Source organism: Bos indicus, chromosome 5, assembly GCF_029378745.1.
Source record: "Bos indicus isolate NIAB-ARS_2022 breed Sahiwal x Tharparkar chromosome 5, NIAB-ARS_B.indTharparkar_mat_pri_1.0, whole genome shotgun sequence".
Taxonomy (NCBI): domain Eukaryota; kingdom Metazoa; phylum Chordata; class Mammalia; order Artiodactyla; family Bovidae; genus Bos; species Bos indicus.
In genome coordinates this window covers 34,976,229-34,989,145 of record NC_091764.1, presented here as the reverse complement: position 1 = coordinate 34,989,145, position 12,917 = coordinate 34,976,229, and the positions used below count along the sequence as shown (strand labels likewise).

The following is a 12,917-nucleotide window of genomic DNA, read 5'->3' as shown; positions in this document are numbered from 1 at the left end:
GCTCATCTATCATGTGGGTACTAGCATTATGTCCTCACATCTCGGTGGCTCTTAGTAGGTTATTTGCCAATCCTTGAATCAGGTGCTGAGCCAATAGGATGAGACACTTATCTCAAACCAATTGGGATCTACGTGTGGAGCCCAGGGAGGGTGGGCAGTAGAGCCCAAACCACTAGAATAAAAAAAGAGAGGAGGTTATTTACCCTAAAACAAAACTAGGTGCTTTTCTAAGACAGGGAACAGATCCCAGGCAGCAGAAGCAACCAGTGTCCAGTGTCCACAATCAGGGTACTTTCCAATTTGCTCTAAAAACATACATTAAAATCATGATCAGAAAAAATGAAATGTAAGAAACTGGAGGAAGGATGAAAAGTTTCCCTGTCTCTTTAAGAACTATTGAACCCATTAAGTGCTCTAAAGAAAAATGGAAACATGTCAAGGTTGTAAAAGTTCTGAAATGAATTAGAATTCAACCATGTAGGAGGCAGTGCCATATAGAATTTCCTGTTTCTTGGACTTGAGAATCTCAGTTCTCTCACTAGTTGCTTAATTGGGAGCTTATTGCTTCATCTCTTTGTGGCTCTATTTCCTCATCTGTAAAAAGAAATACAATACTACCTACCTTACAGGACAGTTGTGAGGATTTTAAAAAATATGTGGATGCTGAAGCAATAGTAAGCATTTAAAGAATCTCAACTATTAATGATTACTGAATTTTAAAAATTACTAACAGACTTAAAAAAAACTACTTCAGTGAGTGGCCTGTGTGTGTTGTACATTTCTCTCAGCCTTAACTAATTTTCACACATACACGCACAGTATTATTTCCTTTCACAAGTGTGAAGCCTTAACTGTGAAGAAAAGGAAATAATGAGAGAGTTTAGAGCAGGAAGTAGAATGCTTTACCCACAAACTGATGGCTTCAAAAGTAAGGAAAACATCTTTTTAACTCTTTGGGCCACCATAATCATAGCTAAACTTTAGATAGTGCTTTTCATGTGCCTGGGCTTAATGCTCTGTTTTTACCTGTAGTAACTCACTGAAGCCTCACAATAATCCTATCGATTAGTTGCTGTTATTATCCCCCCATTATATGGGTGAGGAAATTGAATGCCCCAAAGGCTAAATAATTTGCACTAGGCTGAGGAGCTGGGATTTGAACTCGAGTGCGGCCAGGCTTGTGATCGCTCCCTCTACTGCCCCCAAATGGTAGAAACCAGCTCCCCTCTGTGACTGTAAACAACATGATTTGCTTGGCCCCATAATTCACATTCACTGTAGCTTTCTCTATCATGGCAGTCATCACAGGCCATCAGAGACACTGAATACATGCTTCTGGAATGTGTCCAAGAAGGTAGATTCAAAGGGATGCAGTTTAAAAATGGAACCTTCAGCGTGCCCCGTTCAGAGGCCAGAGAAAACCCACCTAGTGAGGAAGTGTCTGCTGTGTTTGACACCCCCACTGATCCTGGGTCTGTGCAGTCAAACTACAATGGATTAGGGAAATGAATCTTGTGCAGGTGCAGGTATAAATAACTGCCAGTCTAAGATCTCAAGATCCAAGTATAAAACGCGTGTGAAGCGTTTGTCAGCAGAGAGCTGCCTGCTGCCGTTTCCGGTAGTGACCTCGGGGCACCTCTGCAGCTTCACTGCTTCTCCTCAGGGTTTCCTCAGCTGTGGGGATGAAGACAGCAACCAGCACCTGCTCACCCACCCCCTCGAGTCAGTGAGAGGTTCTCTGTTGGAAGGAAACATATCCTTTTCTTGGGCTATGCTGTCCTGTGCTTAGTTTCTCCATAGTGTCTGGTTCTTTGCAACCCCCATGGACTGCAGCCCACCAGGCTCCTCTGTTCACGGGGATTCTCCAGGCAAGAATACTGGAGTGGGTTGCCATGGACTACAACTAAGCAAAAACGCTCATTTGTAACCTAAGTAATTCCATAACTAGAAGGGATATTTTCACTGGTTCTGCAATCACAGATTTTTTTTTCTTCTACCAGAACATGCTACCACTCCATTTTGAAGATACTGTAAAGACTCTCCCTATTTATCTCTTTTTGTTAGGGCTTCTTATTTTAGAACTGTTTCAGGTTTACAGGAAGAGTCACAGAAAGTACAGAGTTCCCACAGACCCCTCCTTCCCTGCTCACAGCGGCTCCTGCTGTTAGCATCATCCGTTAGTGGGTGTGCCAATTCTTTTGACTTACTATCATTGCTTCTGCTTTCTTTGAAATTTAACATTCTGATTTTCACCCCTCTTGTGGCACTTATGTGAGATTTACATCACTTTGCAACACATGTTGTCCATTTCAGCATGGGGCCGGTTTTTAAGTGTAAAAGTGTAATTATTGACGAGTCTCACACTGATGTGTTAATATATTGTGTTTTCAGATCCTGTTGATCATTGCTTCCGTTATTGGGATCATTGTCTACAGGCTCTCAGTGTTCGTTATATTTTCTGTAAACCTTCGCAAGATCTCTAATGGAACAGACCCAATCCAGAAGTATGTAACTCCACAGATGGCCACATCCATCACTGCTTCCCTCATCAGCTTTATCATCATCATGATTCTGAACACTATATATGAGAAAGTGGCAATCATGATTACTAACTTTGGTAAGGTCCTGCTATATATCTATAACATGGGTCTTTTCTAAGCCATTTTTAGAACCAAGTAAAAACAGGGACTGTATATTTTAGGCATTCCAATTACGGTATGTTACAATTTTTAGAAAATTTCAAGTGTAAACATATTTTATCCAGCCTGTCCAAGAAATGAATTATCTCCAGGTTTGCATTAGTAAAAGGGACAAAGCAAAGACAGTCATTATGATGTCCAAGCTCTGTGTAAACAGATCAGTGCTGAATAATATTTTCAATTACATTGTATTATGTACCCTATTGTTGAAAGTAAATAGTCTCTTTATTGCAAATAAGTGGAAGAGGGTCATAATGCCAGTGGTAAATCTGTTCCCGCATTGCCGAGAGGACAAACCGTTAGATTGTTATGCGTCTTCCCCCCACGCTGTTCATATTAATATAGCTCCACTCTCATCAGCTCTGGCGATTGTTGTAAATGTTTCTTCTTTCTGGCTTGTATCCCAGGCAGCTGCTTAGTAGCCAGAGTTAAGTGCTTCCTACACACTGCATGTGGCTGGGTCGTTCTCCAAAATGTTATGTTCAGTGGTCATCTTCTGAAAATGATAAGACTGATTTAAATTCTAAACTCAGAGGACAACCCATTTTGTCTTCCCCCAAATGCTTCCAGCAAACTTTCCCTTTCCAACAGACCTACCTTATTGCAGTTCAGGAAGACAAGAGAATGTCATTCAGCATACTGTTCAACATTAATTTTCTGTCTTACACTGAAAGAGGACAGTGCTTGCCTATTTGATATCATTGTGGTTATAAATTTTAAGGAACAGTTGACTACTTTTCTGCCCTTTGGGATATTGTTTCTCCTAGGGGGGAAACTCAACAATGTGTAAACTTGGAATTAACATTGTAGCTACATTAAGAAATTCAGAACAGCTGAAATGGAAACTGAATTGTATTTTTTTAATCATGTTAACTCATGTATCAGTATGATTTTGATTAGGGTCTCAAAGCTGTTAGCAATTTTAAAATCTTAACATTTCTTTTAACTACAGAACTCCCAAGGACCCAGACTGATTATGAGAACAGCTTAACCATGAAGATGTTCTTATTCCAGTTTGTCAACTACTACTCTTCGTGTTTCTACATCGCATTCTTTAAGGGCAAATTTGTGGGTTATCCAGGAGATCCAGTTTATTGGCTGGGAAAATACAGAAATGAAGAGGTGTGAATATAGAGTTATGTTCTCTTGGCAATTTAAGCTGTTGCGTGTTTTCTCTTAGTTGCCCAATGAAAAGTATATTCTTTACATTTTCATTGTATATTCCTTACAATCTTTTTTAGCCTAAACTAGAATTTTAGAAAAATAAATAAAATTAATGACTATTTCATGTTAGATCCATCTAAAATTTAAATGGGACTCTTTAATATTTCAGTGTGACCCAGGTGGGTGTCTACTTGAACTGACAACGCAGCTGATAATCATCATGGGAGGAAAAGCAATCTGGAATAACATACAAGAAGTGTTACTTCCGTGAGTACCGAGTTGTGTAATCTTGAGGATAGAACGGCCCACCCATCACACTCACTTCCCTGCATGTCCACATTGCTGCATGCCCACCTCTAACGTGGAGGAGACTCTCTGCTTATTATCCAGCCAACAGTGTGCACGTATTCAGTGTTTAATAATGATATTTTAAAACCTTTCTATTAAACATAAATCCCCATCTGCTATAGTTTCTGCCTAATAGCCCATCCTTGGGGGCTGATGGATCATAGCCCTCTGAGAGATGGCCCTTGTTGGAGCTTCAGACTATGTTTTTTCACAGCTTGTTACAACTTTCTCCACCTTTTATACATGCATTTAAAAATCAGTAATAATAATTTGTTGAGTTCTAAGTATGTGCCAGTCAGTGTATTAAGTGCTTTATATACTCTCTCATTTAATCATGCAAACAATGCTTATTTTTATTTCCCTTCTGCAGGTAAAGAATCCATGTCTTAATTAGGTTAAATGATTTGCCCGAGTTCACACAGCCAATAAGAGGCTACTGTGGGTTCAAGTGTAAAACCCCATGGCTCCAAATCCATGTGCTTTTAAGAACAGAGGTTCATTTATGGTCCTAAAGCACCATGCTATGTAGCAGTTTAGGAGACAGTTGTCAAAAATAACTACAAAGGTTTTGACTTACAGTTCTTTTCCTGGAAATGAGAACAGATGTTAGCTAAGGTCACTCTGTTTTTTTTCAATGAAACCCAATCCCATATCAGAGTGGACAATTCCAATGCCATCTGCAATTTCTACATATTTCAGCTTACTGTCTTAGCATTCTATTGCTGCTTTAACAAATATCCCCACAGTTAATGATTATTGGAAGAAAATGAGGGGGGAGCCCCACAAAATAATAAATTGAATATTAATATCCTGTGGGTCCTGAAACTCAGAAGTCTGCAGAGGTCTCACTGGGCTAACATCAAGGTGCTGGCAGGGCTGCTTCCTCCAGGCTCTAGGGTAATCTGTATCTTTGCCTTTTCCAGCTCCTAGAGGCTACTTGCATCCCTTGACCTAGGACTTCTTTTCTCCATCTCACAGCCAGCAAGGTTGCCTGTCTTTGACTCTTTTCTGTGGTTACACCTCCCTCCCACACCCCTCTCTACCTTCTCTTCTGCCTCCATCTTGCACTTTTAATGACCCTTTGAGTACACTGGGCCCCCCTGGATAATCAAGTCTTGTCTCTCATAGAGTCAGCTGATTAGCACCCTTACCTGCATCTGCACCCATAATTTTCATATGTTCTGGGGATTAGGATTTGGACATCTTTGGGAAGACTATTTTCCTGCCTGCCACACTACCCTTTTCAAGATGATTTCTGGCTCTGAGTTTCTGTTGTCACAAAACTGTTGATCCCTCTCTTGTCTTGCTCCCACATCGGTACTGTGCTCCTGCCAGCCTGAATGCTGAATGCAACCTTCTCAACGTCCTCCAAAACCACTCACACGAGCAGGCCTTATTGATGTTTGGGGCGTGGAGGAGAAACTTAGGCAACTTGACTCTCGAAATGCAAACTCCATCTCTTTAGTCTTTCATCCCACTGTACTACTTAGGATCTTGCTGTTGCTGTTTACTTATTACCGTTCTCTGTAGGCTCCAGAATACGAACATTCTGCCCTGTCTTCCTGCCACCACACCCAGCTTCCTTCTCATCTTTTCTTCTCCCTCTCCTAACCTTTCTTCTCTCTCCCTCATTACCAAGTTTCTGTTTATTCTCTTTGTAGAGCAGTTAATTTCTTGACTTTTTTTTTTTTTCTTTTCTGTTTTTGAAGAGCAAAACCTTTTGGGTTTCAGCATGTCCTTCCACATTTCTTCACTGGAGCTTTATCTTCTATCTTCAGTGTGAATTATCAGGGTCTGTCTGTAAATAAGGACATCCTCTTTTCTCCAGTTCCATCCATCCCCCTCAAAAACAGATTCTGATCTTAGCTGTGAAATGAATACTTTTTTGCCCTACTGTGCAGTAGACAATCCTTACCTTGGGCTCACAGTTAGATTTTTTCCAGATGAGTAAAAGTAGGTTGTGTGCAAATAATACTATGTTTCCATATGAAAATGAATGTATCAAATAGAGGAAAAGCTTAACTCAGATTACCAAAAAAAAAAAAAAAAAAAAAAGCATTTTCTGAAGGAAATAGGTTAGTTACCTAACACTGAGTGTTAGTGAATAATTCATCAGTGAGCTACTTTCTGATTTAAACAATCAAGGAGAAGGGTATATTTCCTAAACCAGTACTGAGAAATTCATACAAAATGGAATTTGTTCATGTGAAATAGTTAAAAATAAAGGATACATTATAGTATCAGTGGTTTGTCTATACCTTCACTTTAAGGAAACAGATTTTTGTAAATTCTTGTGAGCTGAACTTTGCCTTCAAGTATTTTTATTACTCACCTAGAATATTTAGGTAACGTGTTTTGAATTCTGTTTCCCTTCTCTGAAAACTGGGAGTGCTAAACGTTAGGCAAGTTCGGGACTTCCCTGGTGGTCCAGTGGCTGAGAGTCCATGCGTCCAGTACAGGGGGCCAGGGTTTATCCTCAGTCAGGGAGCTAAATCCCACACGCTGCCACAAAGGTCCTGAATGACACAGTGAAGATCAAAGATCCCGTGTGCTGCAACTAGTACCAAGCATAGCCAAATAAATAGATGACTTTTTTAAAAAATTAGGCCATTTAGAGAATAGCTTCTGCTCTTTATAAAGGTGCCAGTTTCCTTCCTTCCTTTTTCATACAACATTCTAACATAGATATATCAGTTTCTTTTGCTATCAGAACTACACCTATTCCAAAAACACATAGAAAGGAGAAAGAAAATTTATAAAAGTTAGTGGCTATTTTCACACCATTTAAATATGTCAAAAGGAACATGCATACTTAGTTGCTTAGTCATGTCCAACTCTTTACAACCCCACGTACTGCAGCCTGCCAGGCTCCTCTGTCCATGGGGATTCTCTAGGCAAGAATACTGGAGTGGGCTGCCATGCCCTCCTCCAGGGGATCTTCCTCACCCAGGGATCGAACCCACATCTCTTCTGTGTCTCCTGCATTGCCGGCGGATTCTTTACTGTCTGAGTGACCCATGAAATGAATTTCACCATAAACCTACCTGCTTCCACCCTCAGCTCCACTTGGGGTCCTTGCCTAGGGTTCTCAGAAGCAGATCTAGCTCCCTTTAGGGGGCTGGGGAGATCGCTCTAGCACATGCATGAGCATGTGGCATTTAGTAGGTCCTCAGTAGAGCCAGCTGAGTGAATGAGTGACTCATGTGCTTCAAATACAAACGTCAGTAAATTAATGGAATTGTTCACTGGACCCAGAGAACAAGCCTAGAGCCCTTTGGCCTTCCCAGCCTCACTTCCTTTTTTGATAATTGGAGCATTCCTGGGAGTTTTATTCTGCACTTGACAAAAAACTAGTACAGTTCCTGCATTAAGCTACTAACTCTGAAGAAATTTTATGATAAAATGTTAAAAAAAAAACAGAGTTAAACATCCAAAACGCCTTAGCATTGTCCTTTGGTGTTTAGATAATGGATGGCTGTAATTCTCTTCCTTTATATGTTTTCTGTATTTTCCACAGTGAACACTCACTATTTAGATAATAAGAAAAAGCAGACTTTTTACAAGAGGAAATATCTCTTGTCAACATATAATTTGACTAGAGAATGAATGAGAGACATACAATAAGAGAATCCTAAGTACGGGTATTCTTCACTCTACACGCTCAGCCTTAAAATTCAGGAACAGTAAACTCAGGAGTCAAATAGATTCAGATAGTGAAGGATGCTTGTATTCAAAATTAGCAAGTGGAAATATCCTACATAGAAATGGTGATGATCTATAATATATGGATAAAATGTGGTAATAAAGAGACAAAGACAAAATGAGGTGTAAAGTGTTTCATACCACACTTTACATGTAGTAAATACTCAATAAAGGGCAATTTTTTTTATGATAGTGTTTGACTAATATGCATGGTCCATTCCTAAGAAAATTACTTTGTAACCCACGCTTAGAGGAAGAATCTTTTTCCCCAGCCTTGACCAGGGGAAGAAGCATCCAGTGTGTCTATACTTTTTTCAAGTTTTATAGGTGATTCTCATGGGCAATTAAATTGATATTCCTGTACTAGAATCATAACCCAATAGAAAAACTCAAAAGACCACGAACAATAACAGATGGACTTCAAACCAAGATTTCCTGCTACAGATGAGCCATTCAACTCAGACTGAGCACGAGGCTCAGAGTATGAAGCTCAGAAAAGCAGGCTAGTCGGGACTTCTGATTTGACCTAATAGGATTGGTGGTGGGAGGCAATACAGTACAAGGAACAAGCGCCAGATGAGTCAGTCATGCAAGTGGCTGCCAGGACAGAAGTTTCATCCTGAATCCAAGTCATGATGGATTTGGGTCCCTGACCGTGAAAGACCGTTTTCTCTGGAGCCTGGAGAGGATTTCGCGAGAGGCTGAGGCTGAAAGTGTGAGGGCAGAGCAAAAACTAAACCAGTAGAACCCAGTGATCTTGAGTTTGGGTGTCACGAAGGGAGATGGATGTGTGTGGTCTTTGTTGCCACGTGTACCACAAGGGCCCTTGGAATGTCTGAAGAACGGTGCATTCCCGGCCAAACCTCAGACTTGATTACAGAGCTCCAGGTTGCGGCCTCGGAAGTAACACCAGCAACAAGTGCTCCACGTCATTCTTGTAAGTGCTGAAGTGAGATGCAAGCCAAGACTCTAAATAACTTCGCTCTCATTTACTGTTGGCCTCAGCCAATTAGCCTCTGTTCGTCAAAAGAAAATCTCACACAGGGGGTTTTGATGTGTTAGGAAGTTTGCTAAATCCTCATCTGTTCTGAGTCATTTCATTCTGACAACAACCCTGGGCAGTGTAGGTTTTATCACCCCATTTTATGTAAACTTGACTAACGTTATAACGAATAAGAAGTGTGGATTCAGATACAGGGATATGTCTGAATCCATATCCCCTCCACTTCCACAGCCTCCTGCTCTTCCCCTAATGTCAAAGAAGAAAGAAGTAGGGAAAGATTGTGAAGCCAACGGCACCATTGCTTGTAGAGAAATCTCCCCTTAGCAAGCCTGGGGAAGTGTCAGTGAGCAGTTAACACTGAGATCAGGAGCACTGGGAAACCCAGCATGGTCAGCTATTTGTAATTCACATCTTACACTCTGTGTGGGTGCGTGGGTATGTGTGTACATACAGGTGTTCACGTGCAACACATACAGTGGTCTTTACAGTGAAGTCCTTATAAATGTGCTGTGTAATCAGCCAGAGCTTAACCAGATGCTACGTTTTTTGCTGTTGTGGTGCATCTTCTGATGAACTCGACAAGTAAACCACAAGCCAGCTGTTATTTCAGGGGACAACAGCCCTATAAGCTAGAGCTGCACACCTTGTTTCAATGCCAACTGTTTCCAATTTCTTTTCAAGAGAAATTGCCATTAAAAGGGGTAGAGGGGGTGGGGCATTCAGCTGGCCCAGAATCTTCTGAGAAAGAAAAACACATACCCAAGAGGAAACACAGGACTGCTCTGCGGGGCAGCTTCCAGCACTGGGCCAGGATTCCTCCGAGCTCTGCACTGACTTTGAGGAAATATGTCACATCTTTGGTCTTTAATTTGTTCAGCTGAAAATAGGGCCTTGGATCTGTCTTATCCAAAGTCAAAGGATGTCACTTTTCTGCACAGTGCCCTCAATGATTCCCCACTTCCTTCAGTGTAAAATAATGCCCAAAACCTCACTGTGGTCTCTTAGGCTCCAACCCCCACAATCAACAGACTGACTTTTCTCTTTGCCCTGGACCACATGGGCCTCCAGACTTCCCTGATGGCTCAGCAGGTAAATAATCTGCCTGCTACACAAGAGTCGCAGGTTTGATCCCTGGATCAGGAAGATCCCCTGAAGGAGGGCACGGCAACCCACTCCAGTATTTTGCCAGGCAAAGAGTCAGAAGTGACTGAGCACACACGCACTCTGGCCTCTATGCCTTGTTTATTTTCTCTGGTAATTTTCAGTCTGCAAAGATCACTTTGGATAAGAGCAGGAAAATGGTGGGGGCAGGGGGCGGAGCTAAAGTTAATCAAATGGGGAAAAGTATTTTGAAAAAACTAAAATGCCCACATGAATAGAAGGTAGGAGGACAAATCATAGTTACAGTTGAGATAAAACCAGGTATGTAGTCAATATTATTCTTCAAAATATTTTGGGATAGAGAGGCAGAAATAAAAATAAATTTAGCATGAAAACAAGAAATTGAATTCTTGGAAAGATGATGTGTTCAGCTCAAAATGTCAGTAATACTTTTATGCTCTTGGTCTGACAGTATTCTGACTGATAATTTGATCTTTTTGGCAGCTGGGTCATGAACGTGTTTGGACGGTGTCGCACCGTTTCAGGAGCAGAAAAGAGAACCCCACGATGGGAACAAGACTACCATCTGCAGCCCATGGGCAAACTGGGGTTATTTTATGAATATCTTGAAATGAGTAAGTCACTAGTGAAATTTGGGGTTGCATGAAATATATTGGAGCATGCTTTGGATCCCCAAAGCATCGATTATAGAGCCAAATTATTATCTAGCCTATTGAAATGGAGTCCATTTTTCTCCACTAGGTAAAATACCATCAGGCTTTCAAATACAGTGACTGTGTGTATCTTTGTCAATATTTGTGTTACACAAAGCTGAAAATGTATTACACAGTGATGAAATGGAATATTCATTGAGGTACATCTTCACCATTAATTCTGAGGATACTTAGGCTGTTGTCTAAAGATGAACTCAGAGCTCTTATTAGCTGTGACTCAGCCCTGGCTGGAGTTCATGCAGCACAGCTGTTGGCTGATTCCTTCTGAACAGACTCGTGTGAGCAAGCCTGTGCAAGTAGCCCATGGGAACAAGGGTCGCAGGGTCCCCCCAACCCCCTCCACATCTCACACTTGTCTTTGACATTGTATCTATTGCTTCTGGTTGGTGGTTTCTGCCTAATTCCTTGAGTGACCTCATGGCAAATCACTGGCTTGAATTTGAAACTGTTTTGCTGGTCTGGAATTAAGATTTAATACAGGCTCCCTCCTTCTTGGATGTCTCTGTCTGTTTCCGTAGTATTTGCTTGGGCTCTCTTTCTCTTCACTTGAACTTGATTTTAAGCTGTCGGTTGCCTTTAAATGAATGCATCTCAAAATAGATTTCCATTGGAAACACCATCTTTTCTATTATGCATGACACACTTTTATCTAATAGAAGGCTAACAATGGACATGTTTTGTATCTGTGCCCTTTCAGCTCACCATTGCATTGAATTACAGTTTTTTAAGCTTAGGAAAACAGGAAAGGATTTTGACAGGTTTTGCATTTATGCATGCGGGTTTGTGTATTTGCAGAGACACCCCTTTGTGGTTCCTTTATAAGTCTGCATATAGAGGGAAGTTTTTATTAAGTCACATTCTATATATAAAATAATTGCTTTTAAAAATATACATTATATGTGGAAACGCATCTGCTTCTGAATGGTTCCTCTTGTAGTTTCTTTAGTCAACAATGCTTTGCAGCAAGAAGTCTGATTTGAATTTCATTTCTGCTTTTGTTATGTTTCATGACCAGGTTCAATTAAGGGTGTAGCCGCAGTCCATAATGTAGACGCTATCTTTCTTTATTCTGTTTATTTTCAAAAGGACCACAAGACAATTATCTGTATTCCAAAATGAGTCATAATTGTAAATATTTCTTACTGGAGTCATTATCAGCATTAATAACAACAATATTATGGGGCAGAATACCATTTGTTATTTTAACACCAAAAAAACTTGGAAAAAAATTATTTTTCTGTAGTTAGTCAAATAAATGGTATAGAAAGCAAAAGTTATATGGTCATGCTTTGGGGAGAAATTGATAGGACTTTTAGAATTTCATAGTCTCATTAAAATAATTACCAGCTAAATAACTTGGCCTCTCAAGGATGGACTTAGACATTATCATACCAAGTGAAGTAAGTCAGAGAAAGACAAATATATCACTTATATGTGAAATCTAAAGAGATGATACAGTGAACTTATTTATAAAACAGAAACAGACTCATAGACATAGAAAAGAAACTTATGGTTACCACAGGAGGAAAGGGAAAGGGATACATTAGGAGTTTGGGATTAACAGATACATACTACTTTATATAAAATAAACAACAAGGTTTTGCTGTTTTCATGCAGGAAACTATATTAAAAAAATAATAAAGATAATAATTCAGCCTCACCCGCCTGCATAAGACAGGATGAAATAACAGTGGTTATAGAGAGATTTTTAAATTTTTTTTCTTTCCCATTATGATTTATTACAGGATATTGAATATAGTTCCCTGTGCTATACAGTAGGACTTTGTCATTTATCTATTTTATATACAGTAGTTATCTGCTAATCTCAAACTCCTAATTTATCCCTCCCCCAATTTTTTTTAGATTTATTAAATTGTTTTCCTATTATTCACATAATTCCTAATGAATTAGAAAAGTAATCAGTTTCCAAGCATAGGCAGTCTGTTATTCTGTATTCGGAACCAGAGTGAAATCTATGTTTTGTTCTTTGGGTTTATGGGAGATAGAATTTCCACATGCCTTTTGAATTATTTTTGTTGCTCTAAAGTTAACACAGAGTGCCTGTGGTGGTGAGCTCATCCCCACAGTTTACTCATTAATGATAGCACCATCTACCTTTTTAGCTGCTGAAGGGGACCGTCTTCTGACAGACAACCCTGGAGGCCT

The 12,917-nt window shown here is 40.1% G+C and overlaps 1 protein-coding gene across 3 annotated transcripts in view; it reads left to right on the top strand.

The window, feature by feature from the left end:
• Positions 1-12,917, top strand: part of ANO6 (anoctamin 6) — a 234,362-nt gene that overhangs the window by 201,234 nt on the left and 20,211 nt on the right. For all 3 annotated transcript variants that reach the window (XR_011566592.1, XM_019960746.2, XM_019960747.2), the window contains 4 exons: positions 2,392-2,617; positions 3,652-3,821; positions 4,033-4,130; positions 10,522-10,652. Coding sequence is in view for 2 of the 3 variants with exons in the window: in XM_019960746.2 (XP_019816305.2) it covers positions 2,392-2,617; positions 3,652-3,821; positions 4,033-4,130; positions 10,522-10,652 (625 nt within the window). In the remaining variant the exon portion in view is untranslated. The remainder of the gene's footprint in view (positions 1-2,391; positions 2,618-3,651; positions 3,822-4,032; positions 4,131-10,521; positions 10,653-12,917) is intronic.